The 18,240-nt window shown below is 32.3% G+C and overlaps 1 protein-coding gene across 2 annotated transcripts in view; it reads right to left on the bottom strand.

The window, feature by feature from the left end:
* LOC148617424 (dopamine receptor D2.L-like) overlaps positions 1-18,240 on the bottom strand; it is a 141,569-nt gene that overhangs the window by 12,132 nt on the left and 111,197 nt on the right. The window contains exons 1-2 of one of the 2 annotated variants that reach the window (XM_088585027.1): positions 18,127-18,219; positions 7,753-8,389 (exon numbers count right to left, since the gene is read on the bottom strand). In XM_088585027.1, coding sequence (XP_088441153.1) covers positions 7,753-8,256 — 504 coding nt within the window. In that variant the 5' untranslated portion in view covers positions 8,257-8,389; positions 18,127-18,219. Of the gene's footprint in view, positions 1-7,752; positions 8,390-18,126; positions 18,220-18,240 lie in introns of those variants that run through there. The other variant, XM_088585026.1, reaches the window with a different exon arrangement.

Here is an 18,240-nt window from a genome sequence, read left to right as displayed (position 1 = left end):
TACATACACATGTGGCCGGATCCTCTCCCAGCACATTGACCGATTTACATTTATATTACGCAGCAACTTAAATTGAAAATGACGTGGAGTTGCTTATTTTTTCCGCTTCTGTTCCTTTTCACGTCAGGTTAATGCACTAAATCATGCACAATAAATGACGAATTCAAAATATGATTCCGGATAACGATAATTAATATGAGAATACATTTCGCTAATGAAGTCGCCTAGGATTTCGATCATAGCAAATTTACTGACAATAAGAATTGGGTTGATTAATGGATAAGATAAATAAGACACAAGGGGAAGCTTTTGATTGAATCCCTTTTTATTAAAAATGTCACTAGACAGATAGTCTGAATGAATAGTGAGATACAAAATTTTTGGTTAGAAAATATGAAAGCATATTGAAAGCTTACGTCGCTGAACAAACGTATTAAAGTTATTTGAGAAAAAAATCATACATACATCAACGCTTTTTCTACTAATTTTATAGAAATTATTTGTCATAAATTCTAATCTGGATCTGGAAATATCTACTGGGAATTATCGTAATTATGTTATAAAAAATGTTATTTTAACATCATTTTTATGGGCAGTTAAACTGTACATGTACCTTTGGGAGTTTACCTGTTACATTTGTATTCGTAAAATTAACTATTTAGTTTCACATCTATTGAATATATCAATTATGTCAAAACACACACACAAAAAAAAAATGATTTGTGAAAGTTTTATTACATTTTTTAAAATGACATTATTTATATGTGTGGATGAAATTGTTGCTGGACTAGTACAGTTATAAGTACTCTTCTCATAATATCGGAATATTTCATATCATAGAAGAATGGTCTATTCAAGTTGGTTAAAACATTGTGGAATTACCATGCAGTAATTTCTTCTTCGGATAGACATTATTGCTGCATATGTAGAGAGCATTATCGACGAACAACTGACTGCTCTTGTGGAGTTGTTTTGCCTTCAACATACATGTAAATAATGCCCTCGCAGACGGTTTAAGAAACTATACAAACTATACAAACTATACACAATATTATGCTTCTTTATTTTCTTACGCTTAAAAGAGTCTTTAAACACAATAAAGTCACATTGATCATAATTATCTTTAACCCATCAACAACTTTATGATACTAGTATAACATAAGAGGAAAGACCCTTTTCGATATAAAACATTACCATTAACTTTAAAAAATATTACTGCACTCCTGGTATAAATTACAAATAATTTGCTGTGTGGTAAACAAATTACAACCTCGAGTTCTTTGAAGATCAAGCAATGAAAAGGCCCGCTTGTTTAACGACTATAATTATACTGCTACATTTTTTACAAGCATAACCTGTCAATGAAATTAGTGGTTTCATCATGCTTTCATAAATACAATTATCTGCATGCAATGAGAGATTTCTGTGTCCTTTGAACGTTGATGGTACTGCTGTAATTAAGGTTTATGCCAGACAATTTTTAACTTTTTTTCAATAATTTCTCGTCGTTTTTTTCAAACTATACACAATATTATGCTTCTTTATTTTTCTTAGTGAAAAAAAACCCGTTCAATCGAATGACAAAAGAGGTAACATCACATACGGGGAAAAAGCCATTTCAGGTTTCTTCATACTTCGATTTACAATTCAACAATATGCCTAACAAATGAACGAGCTTGTAAAAAAGATAAATGTATGTCTCGATAAACAAGTAACTTTTAGTGCTGAAAGGGAAATCTGCTTTAATGTAGATACATTATTAAGTACAAAAAGGGAACCTAGATATGAGCAGGAGTCCAATAAAAATGTATAGGATTGCCAATCGAAAAGAAAATATTTTCACCCGATGGGGTTTCTTTGCCGAATGGTTTTACAGAGGCTAAGAAGCACCGTCCAGGCTTTACAAGAATGTATTCGTAACTCTTACAGGCTTAAACTCCTATTAGAATATACCGCATGGTTTAAATCACAACAAGTTTCATTAAAAAATCTTCTAATTAGTTTAAACATTCAATCATTTTGAATGTTTGAAATTAAAATAATTAAATAACGGACATATCTCGAGTGGTGTGGGTATTTAAAGTACTACCTAACAAAATATAATTCTTAGCATTATTCTCAACGATTCGGACACTAAGAGATTCTTCAGTATAAAATATGAGCTCACATGGGATTAAGTAAAAACAAGGAGGCCATAATTAGAACCAGAAAAAAGGAAATCTGTAATCCGGGGGAAATAATAAACCACGAAAACAGGCATAACATCTTAAATAACTAAAAAAAAACTAACTGAAATACAGTGTACACGTAAACAAACTTAAAAAAGGAGCAACACAGACTCCGCTAAAACTTTGAGTATGGTTTAGGTTTTTTGGTAGTGTAAGCATCATCCGCTTTTCTAGAAACACCTATAATGTCAGATCGTAATAAAACAAAATTGGAAAACTACGACCATATGCTAATATTGCTGGAAACCTTATCCCCTTATCAATGATATGTTACATGTATTCTTATAATAGAATTTCAGCCATAACAGACGGCTTGTAAGTAAGGAAGTAAACTAATAATTTAAAGAGGATAACCCAACTAGAATAGCTCCAATATGGGGTCCTCTAAACCACAAATATAATTTAAACAATTATACAACAAAAATAGTATAATACATATGTATATACAATAGTATACTAGGTTCTAAACATTTCGGTGCGTTGATTTGGTTGCATTGACATTTCAAATTGGCGCATAAATTTTTTCAAATGGGTGCATGATATTTTAACATGTACATTTCACATGGGCGCATTTTTAAATAGGATTTTCAAGAGCTAGTGTAAGTGAATAATAATTTTGATATTAATTTATTCATTTACATGATAAAAACATATATAATTGTTAACTAAACCTCAAAAGCACTAGAAGATAAAAGTGACTTGCTTAGAGCACAATCATTCTAAAAGAGTCCCGCTAAAACATGATATCACAGGAAGGTTGAACTGACAAACTACACAAAATATACATGTATATATCTGTTCGAGCGGAATACTTGTAGCCCATAAGCTTAACAAATTCAAGACGGGTCAATTCCTCACTACTGTAGAGTCGAAACTGTTTCATCGAGTACTCAGTTTTCTCGTATTCTTCTCCATGAACGGTCGGGACATCTAGTCCTCTCATCTTAATGTAGCTCACAATCTGCTGCTTCAGCAATATATCCACAAAGCATACAGGGCAGGATGCGCTGAATAAAATTGATTTATCAAATTTATTGATCTTACTTATAATTATAGTTACCTGTAAATGCGCCAAATTGAAAAGCGGAGATTCAAAATCTTTGCGCCCATTTGAAATAAAAAAAATGCGCCCAACTGAAAGGAAGCAAGTTTTTTTTTAAATGCGCTCAAATGCAATGCAGCCATACAAATTCTTGAATAGACAGTACTCATTTAAATTTTTCGACATTGTAAAAAAGTACTGAAAATAATTTTTCGTAACTAAATGTATCGATCAAGAAATGATAACCATTTAACTGAAGAAAACATGAAAGAAGATGAGACAGAAAAATCACAATCTAATATAATTCTAGCGACTCTTTTTTGCAGCTTTATAATTCTGTCAGAGTCATGAAAAACATTCCTCAACTGTACTACAATAGTCTGTACTAGGTGAAACATAGAATCTTTAAAATAACAGTCTCACATGTGTTGAAAAGTGAAAAAGTGAAAAGTGAAAATATTACAAATTTTGTTTACTTGCTCATTCCAGTCTAAGTTTTGATCAAATTATACACCAAGCAATTTTTGGAAATAGATATTTAAAAAACATCGTTATGGATTTTTACTTCTATATATGTAGATAAATTGCGAAGTGTCTGTTGAGAACATAAATTTAAAGAAAACTTGTTTTTTTTAGTAATTATCCTCATACTATTGTTTCCACTCCATGACTCAATAACACTTATATCACTTTGTAATTTAGAACATGTGCTACAATGTATCAATATCCTTGGCATGACAATGTAAAGTCGAATCGTCAGCATACAAGTCAATATCGGATTGTTTTATATGTAAAGGCAAATCATATATTTATCAATTATGGACTTTTATCGAAGTCAATACGTTACATATGGACCTGTTCAGATTATATTGAACAGATCCATATATAACGTATTGACTGAGTGAAAGTCATCAATTTTTATATTACATATGCAGATAATGTATTTTGGATATTGACAAGAGTGTTGTAATTTTGCGCCATGTGATTGGCTGAGAGTATTAAGGGAACGAAACGGTTTTTATCTGGATCTAAATTCGTAAGTATTGCGTCAATATTCGTATGAATAGAAATATAGCGTTAATATATTTAATACTAGAAACAAGGCTTCATCTACGTGGAATATCCTTCACATCACGTGATCATAATAACCAATTAACAAAGAAGTCTCTTATACCATATGTAATATAAATATATATATAAAAACGTCTCGGAATGTCTCCATCAGCTAGTGAGTGATTCTCCACAAATAGCTCTTTTGTTCCTTCTGGCAAGATGGAATATTTGTAATAGCAATTTCATGAACATATCATTCAACTAACGTTGTATGGTCTAAAATTCCAGTTGCACATCTTGCATACTTGAAATATTTGTATTCCTTATCATCGCAGGACTATCTGATTGTACAGATTTTCTATTCCATTCCCCATATCTCAGGAATAGTCGTTAGAATTGGCTTAGAACTGTAGGAGTTCACTTTTAATTGAAAACAGACGTTGGAAATTATGGCAGAGTGTTATCGGTGGTCTCACTCTAGCTATTAAAGCTCAAAGTAGGGAGTATTCGTGATTTATCAAGATTCAAGAAGTCTTTAATTGCATTAAGACACAACAGAATGATTCCAGTCAAACATCTGAACAAACAAGGCATAGGCAGATTAGAGTTATATAACAACTTAAATCTCAGAAATTATTTCAATTTATATTCTAATTTAGGGAAACAATCCCTTTGGCAAAGAGAGGAAAGATACTTTCAGCAAACCCATGTTTTACTGTGATTGGTTACACACTAGTTGAAAGAAATGGCAGGTGTTTGTTTTTTTATCCGAATATAAAAAAGTTCCACCTAAAGATTAGTAAATGCCGGCAAAAAATACTAAAGCGTGAACAATAGGACAATTCAAATACGTCAAAAACCATACGACGAGAACGTGAAAACAGGAAATTATAATGATGCAGCTATAACATGAATCACGGAGGTCCCACCAAAACAACTTTCATTTGGGCGATATCATTCAATTGAACACAGTATCATGATAATGCACGTTTACGAAACCTTTTGGTATTTTATCATTGTAACTTCAGTTTATTGGATGAGTCTTTATATAGTTTTAGTATGAACATGTCCACTAGTAATAAAATTATGCAAAAAGTGATACAGCTTATAGCGAGAACCGCGAAGCGGTTTAAGCTCTACGGTTATTACGTGTACTTTCTAAATTTCCCTTAAGGTTCCCCAATATACTAACTAAAAAAATTCATGTCCCGGAAGTAACAAAAAGTGACTGTCCTTACGGAGCAAATTCATCATCAGAACTATAAATATTTCCGATATCTTTACAAATTGATCTGACCGGCGTAAACTGAAAAGGATGTTTCTAGAGATGCCTTTAATAAATATTGTAAAGTATGGCGAAGTGCTACTTAACTATCGACCATTTAAAAGGCGAAGGGAAAAGGGGGATGGAGTTGGAATTTTGGAAAAAAGACATTTATTTCACAGTCACTCGTTCCAAGCAATTAAAAAATAGCTCCTTGCTCACTCATTGATGAAAATTTTCCCATTATTTATCAAGATAAATTTTCAAATAAAAATATTCATTTCGCTTGCTGTTGAAATTTAAATTGAAATATTGCACTTGCAAAACAAAAATTGTCATCCGATCCCCCACCCTTTTTGTAATGTTTTTTTTTATTATTTTGACGAATATCGCACAGACAGTGCACTTACAGAATGGTAAAGCTCTCGGCGCTCGCTGATTTAGGCAATGCCTATTCCATATTAATAAGTCAAACTGAATGTTATTCCACTTTCAATCCCAAAGTTATATGAATCTCAAGCTTATTGCCTAGTTGTCAACCACCAAGTCTACTTCCTGTTGGTAACAATCTCATATCAAAACCTTCTTTCTACTGTTTTACTGAACGAAGGTGTCTATATAAATGACCACTGAATATATGCATTATTGCTACTAAATCGAGAGCGGAGTTCACTAAGCAAAACTGGTATTTACCTTGGGCTACTCAAGTTCAACAAGGTCAGACGTACAGGTCAACGACTGCAATAAAAAAATACAAAGGAAATGCTTTTGTGTAATTCTTGTAATCACATGACTTCATATAACTTTCATTGAAAAAAATACCGTAGTGAGTCATACGACCTGCTTCGGAAAAGTTGTCAATATATATATTTTTGAGTAATAGCAGAGCCAAGAAAACAGAAACTAATTGGGTTTCCTAACAATGTCAAGTAACATTTGCCTTAAAACAAAACAATATAACTCAACGCTGGTCTCAGTCAAACCATTTGTTAGTCCATCCTTTTAACGTTTTTCAAAATATCTGAAACCGCAGAACAAATCAATTTACACGAGGAATGTAATTGATCGATATGAACACGGACTTAAGACCGCAATCAGAAAATGCAGTTTTACAATGGCAAGTTGTGTTGTTCCGTACGCAAGAATGGCAACTAAACAAGATTGAGGCCATACCATATAATTTTTATTTTTACACATCCTCCCTAATATTATATTGTTGTAGTAATCTCTAATCCATCAAAATCAAGGAAAACATAAACATGCATGAATTCAAATAGTACATCAAATATGTTCTATAGTACTGCATTCATTACTTTGTCATAAAATGTCTATATTCTATCACGATGGTTTGCTTTTGATCTTAAATTGATGGAATTATATCTTAAATTACATATGCCATTCTATGCAAAATCACTTTTGAAATTGCTTGTTCTTGGCATAACAGATTGTCGGTGGCATACTTAAATTATAAATTGAGTTGATCTCTTTTTGTGTGGAGTATACATTAACTTGAGAATTTAATACTCCCAAATAACTTGAAGCAGTTTTATCTACTCTTTCGAAACATTAATCAAAATTTAGGGACTAAACAATCAGAATATCTCATTAGAATATGTTCTGAGAACACTAAAAATCTCATGTTCTTTGAAAACAAACAGATAAGCAATTAAAACGGCTTCTCTTTAAAAAATACAGTCGCCTGACTTACATCTAAATGTCATTTTTCAATTTTAGGTAAATAATGGTGCAAGTAATTTACAATATTCAATAACATGTTAAAAATTCTATGCTGCAGGCATATTTGTACAGCTTATTATAAATATTTCAGACTAATTTGGATATGGGAAAACCTTAAAATGAAAAAAAAAAATTTCAAAAGAAGCCGTTACAATTATAAAGCAAGCGTTCTATACGCTAATTCGTTCAATAATTTTGCCTTCTTTAAAATACAGCAATAGTTTGTGTTTCATCAAGACATGAAACGGAGCTAACAACCTAGACAGAGAAGACATCTTGTATATTGATACAGTAACCATAACGTCATATCAACATACTTTATACAGCCTTATAAATAAATATAGGGAATATACTACTCCTTAATAACAAAACTTCTTTCATGATATCGAAACCAATATACCATGCCATGTAAATTGACTCTTACATACCTCCATATAAACGGCAGGCGGCATCACTACAACAGCAACCATAATGTCTGCAACGGCAAGGGAACATATAAAGTAATTAGTGGCTGTTTTCAACTGTCTTTCACGCACAACACTCATCACAACTAAAACATTGCCAAATACTGTAAAAAGTGGGAAGATAAGTAACAATAAATTCCAATAATCTAGAGGTACGTTTTGGTCACCATTCAAGTTAGTTGAATTAAAAGTGCTGTTGGCTGACGTCACTTCTGTTGCTGTGTTGTAACGGACATCCTGTATCCAAGGTGTCGAGTTTGACGTCCATGACGTTATGTTGGTGTCCCATGATGTATCGTTAAAAATACACCACATGTCATTGTCATCGCATAGAGATGACCACGGTCCGAGGGAGGAGTCAATATCTGATGTAGATTTTGTTGTGTCAGCAATATTTCGTTTGACATCATATTTCAGTGCTGGGCCATCTGGATAGAGTTTATCGATTACCTTTGAACTACCATTCATGATCTACACGTGTAAAGTACCTATTTTTTTTTATTACACTATAAACGTTTTCAAATCTTGTTAAAACTAGACCTGGTACTTGTCGATGAATAACATAATTCTTCTTTGCTGATATGCAAACCATTAATGGAATCTGTCAACATAAGAAATGTAGATAAAACGAAAACATATTAGATATTCTTCAAAAATAAGGAAAATAAGGAAACAAAGCAACAACCAACCCCAAGGGAAAAAAAACGAAAAAAACACACTACAAGTTACACGTTATTACTTGTATACTTAAATGGAGCATGATAATATTTTATTGAATTAGGCTGGAATGTTATCTCTGAAATAAACGAGGTTTTTATACATCCATATTGATTGTGTTTAAATATTGATACAACTCTATCAAAACATCTTCCAGTAGATTTATCAAAGATTAAGGACACTAATAATAGTACGCATTTAGAATAAGGTATTAATGCAGCTAATATCATTGAAACACAACATAAAGAAAAGATGCAACGAGTTAATGCCATTTTTTATGAGAATAATCTAATAGAATCCATTCAAATATTATCGTTTCATATTATCCCCGAGTCGTATTTTGAATACTAATAAGGGAAAATTATTAGTTCTCTATGCCAGAGGGAACCAGTGCGATGCGTATTGTACTAATTACCCTACTCAATGGCACTCAGAATTTATCCAAGAGATGATGGATTCTTTTTTCAACTGTGATTTTCCCTGACTTCTTTTTATAAATTTTGCACTATGACATCGTTGACGTCATCGTTTGCAACGAATAAAAGACGAGAAACGGGTCTTTTGAGAAAGAAATGTTTTGGTGTTTACAAAGGCTTTTATTCATTTTCTTTCATAAAACATAAGAAGTTTCTGAGTAACCAGTAAGTGGCGAAAAGAAAACAAATTTAAATATATTTATTGGAATAAAAGATAATAACATTACATGAGATTTCGTCTTTAGCAGCAAGTATCCATAAAGAACCTTATTTTTAGTGTATTTCAAATAGGTTCGATTCAGTAATAGTAACCGACAACAGAGGTGGATCAGAGATAACCAGATATGCTTGTCTTTTTGATGTTATTCAAATGTTTAACTTGATTCCCACGTTGATTGAAAAGTAAAAAAATTGTTTTTTTAATTGATGAGTTTATGTAAGGAACAGTTTTTGGTATATTTCAAAAGTAACTAAAATACAGACAAATTGTTATTATATACTATGTTTTACATGCATGGATTATCAAGTAGTTTTCTCGTACCAATGAGCTACATTGTAATAATACATGCAAAAATAATATGAGTAAGGTAACAGAATTTACGAGATAGGATAGGTAAACGGTTGTTCAATTTGAAAAAAAAATAATTCAGCGTATCGGATCTAGATATTGTAAATGATTCTTTTTTGTTATTTTTTCTTGGTTTTTGAATTGCAAATTTTAAATCAATTTTAAAGGCTACTTTCATTTTGAAATCACCCCCTAGCCTATTTCTGTGGGCCTGTCTGATGCCTATACCGTTACTGAATGTCTATCGCTAGCCTCGCGGGCGATGCTCGGTATAAAATCAGTATTTCTCGCGTGATTTGGTGTGGTTAGCCACTGGTTCCTATGTCATAAAAATGCAGAGGACTTTCTATAATTACAAATAAACTATATATATGCACCTGCCTTTAACTTACATACAAAATAATATATACTTTCAAGGATCACTATAAGGTCTTTAACAAGTGTATACACACATTTGGGTACGCTCTGAAATCCACGGTAACAGAGCGATGACCCTTTCCAAAATCAAACTAAAAAGTAATATAACCCCACAAAGATACATTAAACACATTAATGACACACCGTTAAATTCACACAATGATACATCCAATTCCAAGGAATACCACAACATACACCATAAAGTAGTATCCTCTTAAAGAACATTCGCAGTTTTCGTGAATTTAAATATACGTACATATGCAACATAGTTTTAACACATATAAGAACGGAATCTTTTTCTCGAAACCATTTGATATATTTAGAAAAACACATTATGAACTCCAACTTACTTTCACAAATTCACTTCATTAAGACAGCAATGTAAAAAAGTAGTATATGTATATCTTTCTAGCAAGAACGTAATGTGTACTGTACAGTTCCTTTTTATAATCATTTCATTGTCGAAATTAGAGTTCCGCTTGTTTATCATAATTTAGGTATATGTACTCGATGTTTTAATGTATGTATAGCCCAGTGATATTTTCATAATTCTTAGAAATAAATTGATATGCATACAAGTGTGTTCAGAATTCGGTTAATTGTAGTACATATATGTAAGTCAAAGCTTTGATTTAAAGATTTATCTATGGCAATTTTGAGTCGTGTTAAGCTTTCAACTTCATTTTGAGTCCACAGCAAATGATAATGACATGATTTAACAAAGTAATCTATTTCAAATTTTAACGGAAGTATTGGTCATTTCAAGATCTCTCTAGAACTCATATTTTATTCAATTATTAGAGCAATATTTGACTAGAATGCTAGAATGAGCTTAATTAGTTCTTGGTCTGTATTGACTTATTGATGTTAATTACAAGTTTAAATGAAATATTCCTGACAAATAATTGTACGCAGATGTCATGTTTAGATCTTCTGAAGTGCTAAATCAACACTATACATTGCTCATTGATTTAAACCTTCTAAAGAGCTATATCAACACTTAACCATGATCATCAATAGAGAGTTCGGTGCAGTGTGGGTACTTTGCAGCCTGTGACGACCTTAGAGACAAAAGCGAGTTGTCAATAGTAGTTTTTGATATATATTGTGCCCATTGAATTAAGTATTGAATATTTCTTGTGCAATTTAATTTTCAAATGCAACCGTTACATCAATGAGAAGAATTCGTCAATACTTGAGACCTGCAATTGAACTTTTTGACGATGAAATGGACTTAACGAGAATTTCCCCTCTCAGTAGGATACTTATCGAGGCGTTGATTATAAGTTTCACTCATTATCAATGTAATGCATTGACTGATTTTTGATTATTGGCATGTAACTGCAATGAGGAATTGAGGAATTGACAACCGCTTTTAAAAAAATTCTAGCCAAATATAGCATTCGATTCCGTGGACAAAACTGCAAGGTAAATTCTGCTAAAAATAATAACAGAGTAAAAATACTTAATTTGTAGTTATGTTGATTACATATAGCGCTCCCATCTTAAGTCTCTTCACAAAATATTTATTCTTTGTGTTTTTTTGCACAACGTTCAGTGGGTACGTTGAGTTTGACTATTTTGCGCTTTAATGCACTGAAAAATGTACATTTAGGCATGAAATTCAATAACATTAGTACTGTACACACACTATGTTCCTCTCCGCAATGTCCCCTGTTAAGCATGATATGATTGCTTTATAATTATCTAGTAACATTGAAGTAAAGGTTTTGAAATTGCTGAAAGGACTTAAAATATCACAAAGATATATAAGCAATACATGCAATGAAATGTTCAACATCCTATTTGGATTGTTAATCGAAGATTTGAGATTAATTAAATTGTGTCATCTTTAAGTTGTTCAGCGCTGTTGTAGTCCTCAATATGATCAAACCTAAAAAGAGGATTTCTCGTTAAGTGCCATGGTCTCATCTTCAATAAGTAATAACTACAAACTAAATTTGCTTTATAAATTTTCAAATGCTCCTTTCTAGAATGCTTACCATTTTAGTGCAGTCCGAGTTGCTCATTTGCTTTTGTTACCCTGTATTTATTATTTTAGCTACTTCATGTTCTTTGTTGTGTATTACTGTTTTCTATGTCTGGTCTTTGTCCCTAGATTACATTATTTTGCTTACCGCTAGAACCTTGGTTCCTTTGATTACTCTTTGGTTACCGCTATAAACTTAGTTCCTTTGATTACTCTTTACTTACCGCTATAACCTTGGTTCCTTTGATTACTCTTTGATTACTGATAGAACCTTGGTTCCTTTGATTACTCTTTGATTTCCGCTAGAACCTTGGTTCCTTTGATTACTCTTTGCTTACCGCTAGAACCTTGGTACCTTTGATTACTCTTCCATGTCTGGTCTTTGTCCCTAGATTACATTATTTTGCTTACCGCTAGAACCTTGGTTCCTTTGATTACTCTTTCTATTACGACTTTTTAATGTATGGTTGATTTGTTATTAATTTTGCAATATTTAAATGCAATTGCAATGCGCAATGTAGTATTCAATTCAGTAATATGTGTAAAGACCCAAAGAATATCCACGTAAACATATAATGTATCGTTTTTTAAGATTGAACATCAGTTGTTTTGGTCTATCAACCAAACCTAAACATGCTTCAATTTCATCAATATCAACAAAAATGCCGCCCCGTGCAGGTCCGGGTGTTAAAAGAATAGGCCTGCAGCAGCGCTAAGCTTGTCGTAAAAGGCGACTAAATAGTGCTCAGAACCCTAGCCTGGGGCTAGGCCCTCTGCCCACAGAGCAACTGGGATGTGTGCCAAAGGTGGTGGAATGGGGTACCCCTGGCGTGTTACATGCATGATACGGAAAACCTGACCGCAAACCATAGTGGTACACCGTGTTGGGAAAGATGCCACGTTCCTCGCACGTTAAAGAACTCTACTGTGGTATTCTCCCGGAGTAGGAACCATAGGGCTCCGCCACAGGAGGCTAAATTGCTCGACCCTACCCACCTCTCCCTATTTCCAGTGGCAATCAAAATTTGTCAACCCTATTGTCCTTGTGTCCCATTCCTTTTTCATTTCATCATTATTTCATGTTCATTTTATCATCAATCATCAATTTCATGTTCATCGTCTGAATATAGCTGAAATATTGCTGCTCGGACGTTAAACCCCAACAAACAAACAAAAATGCCTTGTTTTTAACCATAACTTTTGTTCTTCCATAAATTTGTTCTTCTATAAGGATATGATGTCTACCAAACCCTTAAGATGTAAAGCAGTCGATATGTCTACGCAAATTTTAAACATTGTGTGAATGTATCAACTTTCAATAATTTCTCATAATTGGTGTTCAACATGTTCTAAACATACAAAACAAAAATACGAAATTTTAGTTTAATTCTGATCTTAGGTGTCTCATTGAGACTTCGATCTAAAATAATGCTATATTTTAGTAGGATTCTTATTTCAGTCATTACACTCTTTAGTTTGATAAGTTTATCATAGCTCATGATAAATAAAGCAATATAATGACTAAAATCAAGGTTTTCTCAATTTCTATCCCATAGAAAAACTCCATTGCAAAAGAATCCTTACCGAATTTACTACAGTATCAATGTTTTGAATTCATCTAAGGGTGCAAAACATTTTAATGCTGTATGACATGAATATCACTGGTGTAGGAGTATCGAAAGCAATTATAAAAATAGAATCAAGCAAGAAAAGAAAAGCAAAAACATATAACCTCCAAATGTAAAATGGGTATTTCATGATCAAAAACTCGTTTGAAAAACTAAAATTGACAAGAATAAACAAAAAGGAGAAAAACACACACAGAATAGCACGAAACCCACAAAAAGTCTGAATGACAAAAAGTGTGTCTAATCAGCACAATATACATAGTAGTCCGAATAATACTTTGTAATCTGAATCCGCAATGCGTTAGGTAAGATTGAAAAAAAATAATAACTGGATATTTGCTTAAAATGATTGCTCATATCTGCACTTCTCATTTCCATTTTCTCTCGCTATTCTCCATAAACCCATCCCCAATATACGATCTTCCATTGCCACACATCATCCGCCATTCCTTAAACAACTCCTCCACATTTTCAATACAACATACCCATTCCATACAAAATTCCTTTCTCCATACACACCCCTTCTTAGTATAAAGGAACACTCACTGTAACCATTCCTCACCCCTCTATATCACAATAGCACAATTTGTTCCTATTGGAGTGCCGACCGTTTGTTGAAAAACGCGTCCACCACACTGGACATAAATTCCAGCATCTTGAAAACATATTCTTTAGTATATTTGGAAGATGATTGCCTTATCATCGATCTCTAAATGAGGGCCAAGATATTAAGCTTGACTTCACAGTGTCTCTAGTATCCTTTTTCTCAAGTTCTTGGGGATAGATGCGATGAATAAAATCCCCGAAACAAGGGTTGTTTTACAATAACACGTCATTTGTATAATGCAAACTGATATTTAAGGATCTAGCTAAACGGTGTTCCTTCTTTTGGATTAGATCAGCTTCATAAGAATGAATAGGTCAGCAAGTAGAGGAGTACAAGCCTCCTACTAAACATCAGTACTTAAAAGTACCGATCTCGAACATTATGTTAACTCGTCATTCATTTGAAATAGAAATGCATAAAACAATGTTAAAGGTTGAGCTATAAAGGTGTACAAGTTCATGACAAATCTTGTATACATAACACTTCCTTTACATATCATTTACACAGTTAAATGAAAAGAATGGAAAACATTATAATGTTTCAGTAAGTCTGTGCTAATGTGTGTATAAATTAAACAGCTTCTGTTTATGTTGTTGTATCCAAAAAGTGACTCAACGAACAACCAACTCAGTTATGACAAGAATTGTTCTCAAATTTCCCTTGTTTATAGTAGTTAGTACAAAATTTATTATCCGTGGACCTTGTAAATTTGAAAATGTAGAAAGTTTAATTTCTTGTTATAAATCGAATAATAACAAGATCTGTGCGTCACATACTTCTTACTTCTGAGGCTGCATGATATACCGATGAGTGTTGACAGTTTAAGATCGCATTAACGATAAATCATTTTCGATACGTAGATAAATGTCTGGTAAAAAGAAGAAACAGCTCATAGTTTAATGTATTCTATTATTATAATGGAATTTGATAAACAGACTCATTAGGATGTATTTTTGCCCAAAATAGTTGGAAAATAAGTGTTTAAAATGTTTCTTTTATTCTTTAACACTTCAATTAAAGTGCTAGGGAATACATACAAGTGCAGACATCATCTAAAGTTACAACGTGCAAACTAGTTATACTACTAATATTATGTCATGGGGATCAGGTTTGTGGTTGTCAAACCTATTATAGCAACAAACACTTGCTTAGATACGTTTGAATATTGTTAAGTCAATTTCTAATCAATTATTCATACGAAAAACTAAGAAGGATATTGAAATTACCAAGGTCAAGATTTATTACTGTCTTGTTTACTAAGAAAATGTGGAATGGTTAAAACATTAACCATTTATATTGCAGTGGTAACATGTGTTAAAATTGATCATAAAGATTTGAAACAAAGTATTTTTTTATCATGGTTAATCCTTTTTATTTTTTTGTCATTAAAAATCAACTAGGCAGTAAAACATTTTTTCCAATATCATTATTGAATTAGAAAAGACGTTAATTCTTGTAGTTTGACCATATTTCATGACTCATTGTGTACAAAACAGAATCTCAAGTTTGACTGATTTGGCAAAACGACATTTAGACACGTCCTTTTTGCTTTATGACGTTACGCACAAAGGCTGAGAGAATTTGAATTGAAATGGCAACTTTTGTTGTTACTGGAAATTAAAGAAAGAAAGTCGTTTGTCCCGAATCTTCGACACAGGAGAAAAATGAAAATCCAATTCTTACGAAGTGAAAAGTCATATACACAATTTTGTTAAACAGTACTGGTTCACTTTACGTAAAAGAGTAGCCTAAATCTAAGAAAAATAATCATGGAAACCATCAAAGACGTAAAAATGTTTCCGGACAGATCAAGTATTGTGAAGGAATTTATAATGAAACATTTTAAAACTTATATTTCCTAAATGTATAACCAAATGATAACGAAGTCCTTTCATTCTGTTGGATGTTTTTTTTATTATTAAATAATGCCACTTAAACACTCATCATTTAATGTCCTCATTTTTTAGGTTTGCAATGGTCAGGACATGCACAACTTTTCACATCATTTCAACATTCATTATTTGAAGAAGCATATAATTGAAATTACCAGGGTCGACTGAGGCAGAGTTGATGATAAGTAGGAGCATTTATCTCCGTTCTAAAACATTCATTTACACTTTTATTACTGTAGGCATTCATATTTTGATATTGTAAATGATCAGCCTTTCGTTTTAAATTCACTACAAAGAACAAATGGAAGTGGTGAAACAAATGACTGAAGGCACCATGCCTCGATCACGTATTGATACGAAAACAAAATGTTGAGTCACATAATAATTATGTACATTTCATACACTCATATATTTGGCTTTATACTTTGGTAATCTGACATTACTTTCAATCATGCACTTGCCTTTTTTCCTAAGAAACTACTTCTCTGTGAGTTCCTATGAATGTAGGTACTTGCATATGTTTAACAAATATTTATCTATTAAATCGAAAAAGCAAACCATAAATTAAAATAAAGTAAGAAGAAAACATTATTTAGCTTTCAAAAATATACATATATATAAAGTTAACATATTGATTGAGTGAGGTATAGAATAATACGGAGAAGTGTTCTTAAATGTTAGTTTAATTTGTTGACTTTTATTTCAAATAGTGCGTAATCCCAAACATTTATCCAGGGGTGATTTTTGTTAGCTTTCAAATTCTTCAAAAAGCTCTTATTACCCCGACATATTTTATTTATCATATATATCAGAATTTGCACAATGTTCAGTTTATTGTCACGAATTTGCAATACGTACCAAGAATCTTCGTCAGTTTAAAAAAAAATAAAAAATAAAAAATCCAACGGATATAAAAAGAAATCATTTCAACGTTAATACCGTGTATCCATAAACTACATGCAAACTGTGCAATAAAACACTTACACAACATTAGAATTTCAACAGTGGAGGTTCCTTCCGAATGTATTACCTGACCTAAAATCGATATAGAGAAAAATCTTTTGCAAATTACACAGTGTCTGTCATAACGCTTTATATCTGGTGAACTATGGAAATTCTAATGTTGTTTACGCAGTTGCACGGATTGTAAGCATGTTGTTTACAAAGGAGCAACGGACACTTTTTTGAAGGAGCAAATTTAGGACCATCCATTTGATATTAGAAAAAATAAGTAAATCGTGCAATATGTCCATAGCCATTCATTTTAATTCCAAACATAATATAGACCATTTTGAATTCGTAAAAGTCGAAAAAGAAGACGTTACGTACAGAAGAACTTGACAGTCGTTTTTATCAAGTTTTGCAATACCCAGCACGAAGTGTTTAATGTAAGACAATAGTTTGATTGTCTAGATTGAATTTGACGTTTAAGATCAGATAATCTCTGGAACATTTGGGGTTTCGATTTTATTTGTGACGTTTAAAACCACGGATATGCGGTAAGGACAACAGATTGTTTTCTTTTGGTACTCGTTGGCGTTTTGTATTTTGCAACTGATGAAAAAGGTTGTGCCTTCGATTTAATTGCAGATTCTTGACAATATTATATTTTTCTCTCTCCATGAATAGAATGTGTGTTTAAAGTTATAGAAAATTTGCAGTAATACAAATTTCAAAATACCTTAAGTACTGAGGCTTCATTCCTTGTATTGCACATGGTATTGCACCATTCGGTGATGGACTTTGCTTCCTATTTCGATAGTTTTGGGTTTAAGTACTTCTTGTTTACAATAAGTTTTTTAATTTAAATATTGCTATATATATGATTATAATGCTGCTCATTTCCGTGCCGTTTTTTTGTCGTAGTTTCCGCGATAAACCTACTTCCGTGCATATTTAAATTCGCGATGGTTCCCTTAATTGTATAAAATATTCTTCGAAGAAAATTTTCAAGATAGTTTAGATTTTGCAATTCAGGACTTATCGCGAAAATTTTATATATTTATTACAATATTATTTTGTTGTTACTCTAGAATTGCCTACCTGACATACGAAACTAATCCAACTAACATGCTAACATGCGACAAAACATGACAGCATGACAGCGAGTGCGACACACACAAAACATCAGGTGGATAACAAGATAGTTTGTCAATA

This window comes from Perna viridis, chromosome 5 (genome assembly GCF_037379345.1).
Source record: "Perna viridis isolate PV_CMFRI_1.1 ecotype Kerala chromosome 5, ASM3737934v1, whole genome shotgun sequence".
Taxonomy (NCBI): domain Eukaryota; kingdom Metazoa; phylum Mollusca; class Bivalvia; order Mytilida; family Mytilidae; genus Perna; species Perna viridis.
The sequence above is the reverse complement of the archived record's forward strand: the minus strand, read 5'-3'. Positions and strand labels throughout refer to the sequence as shown.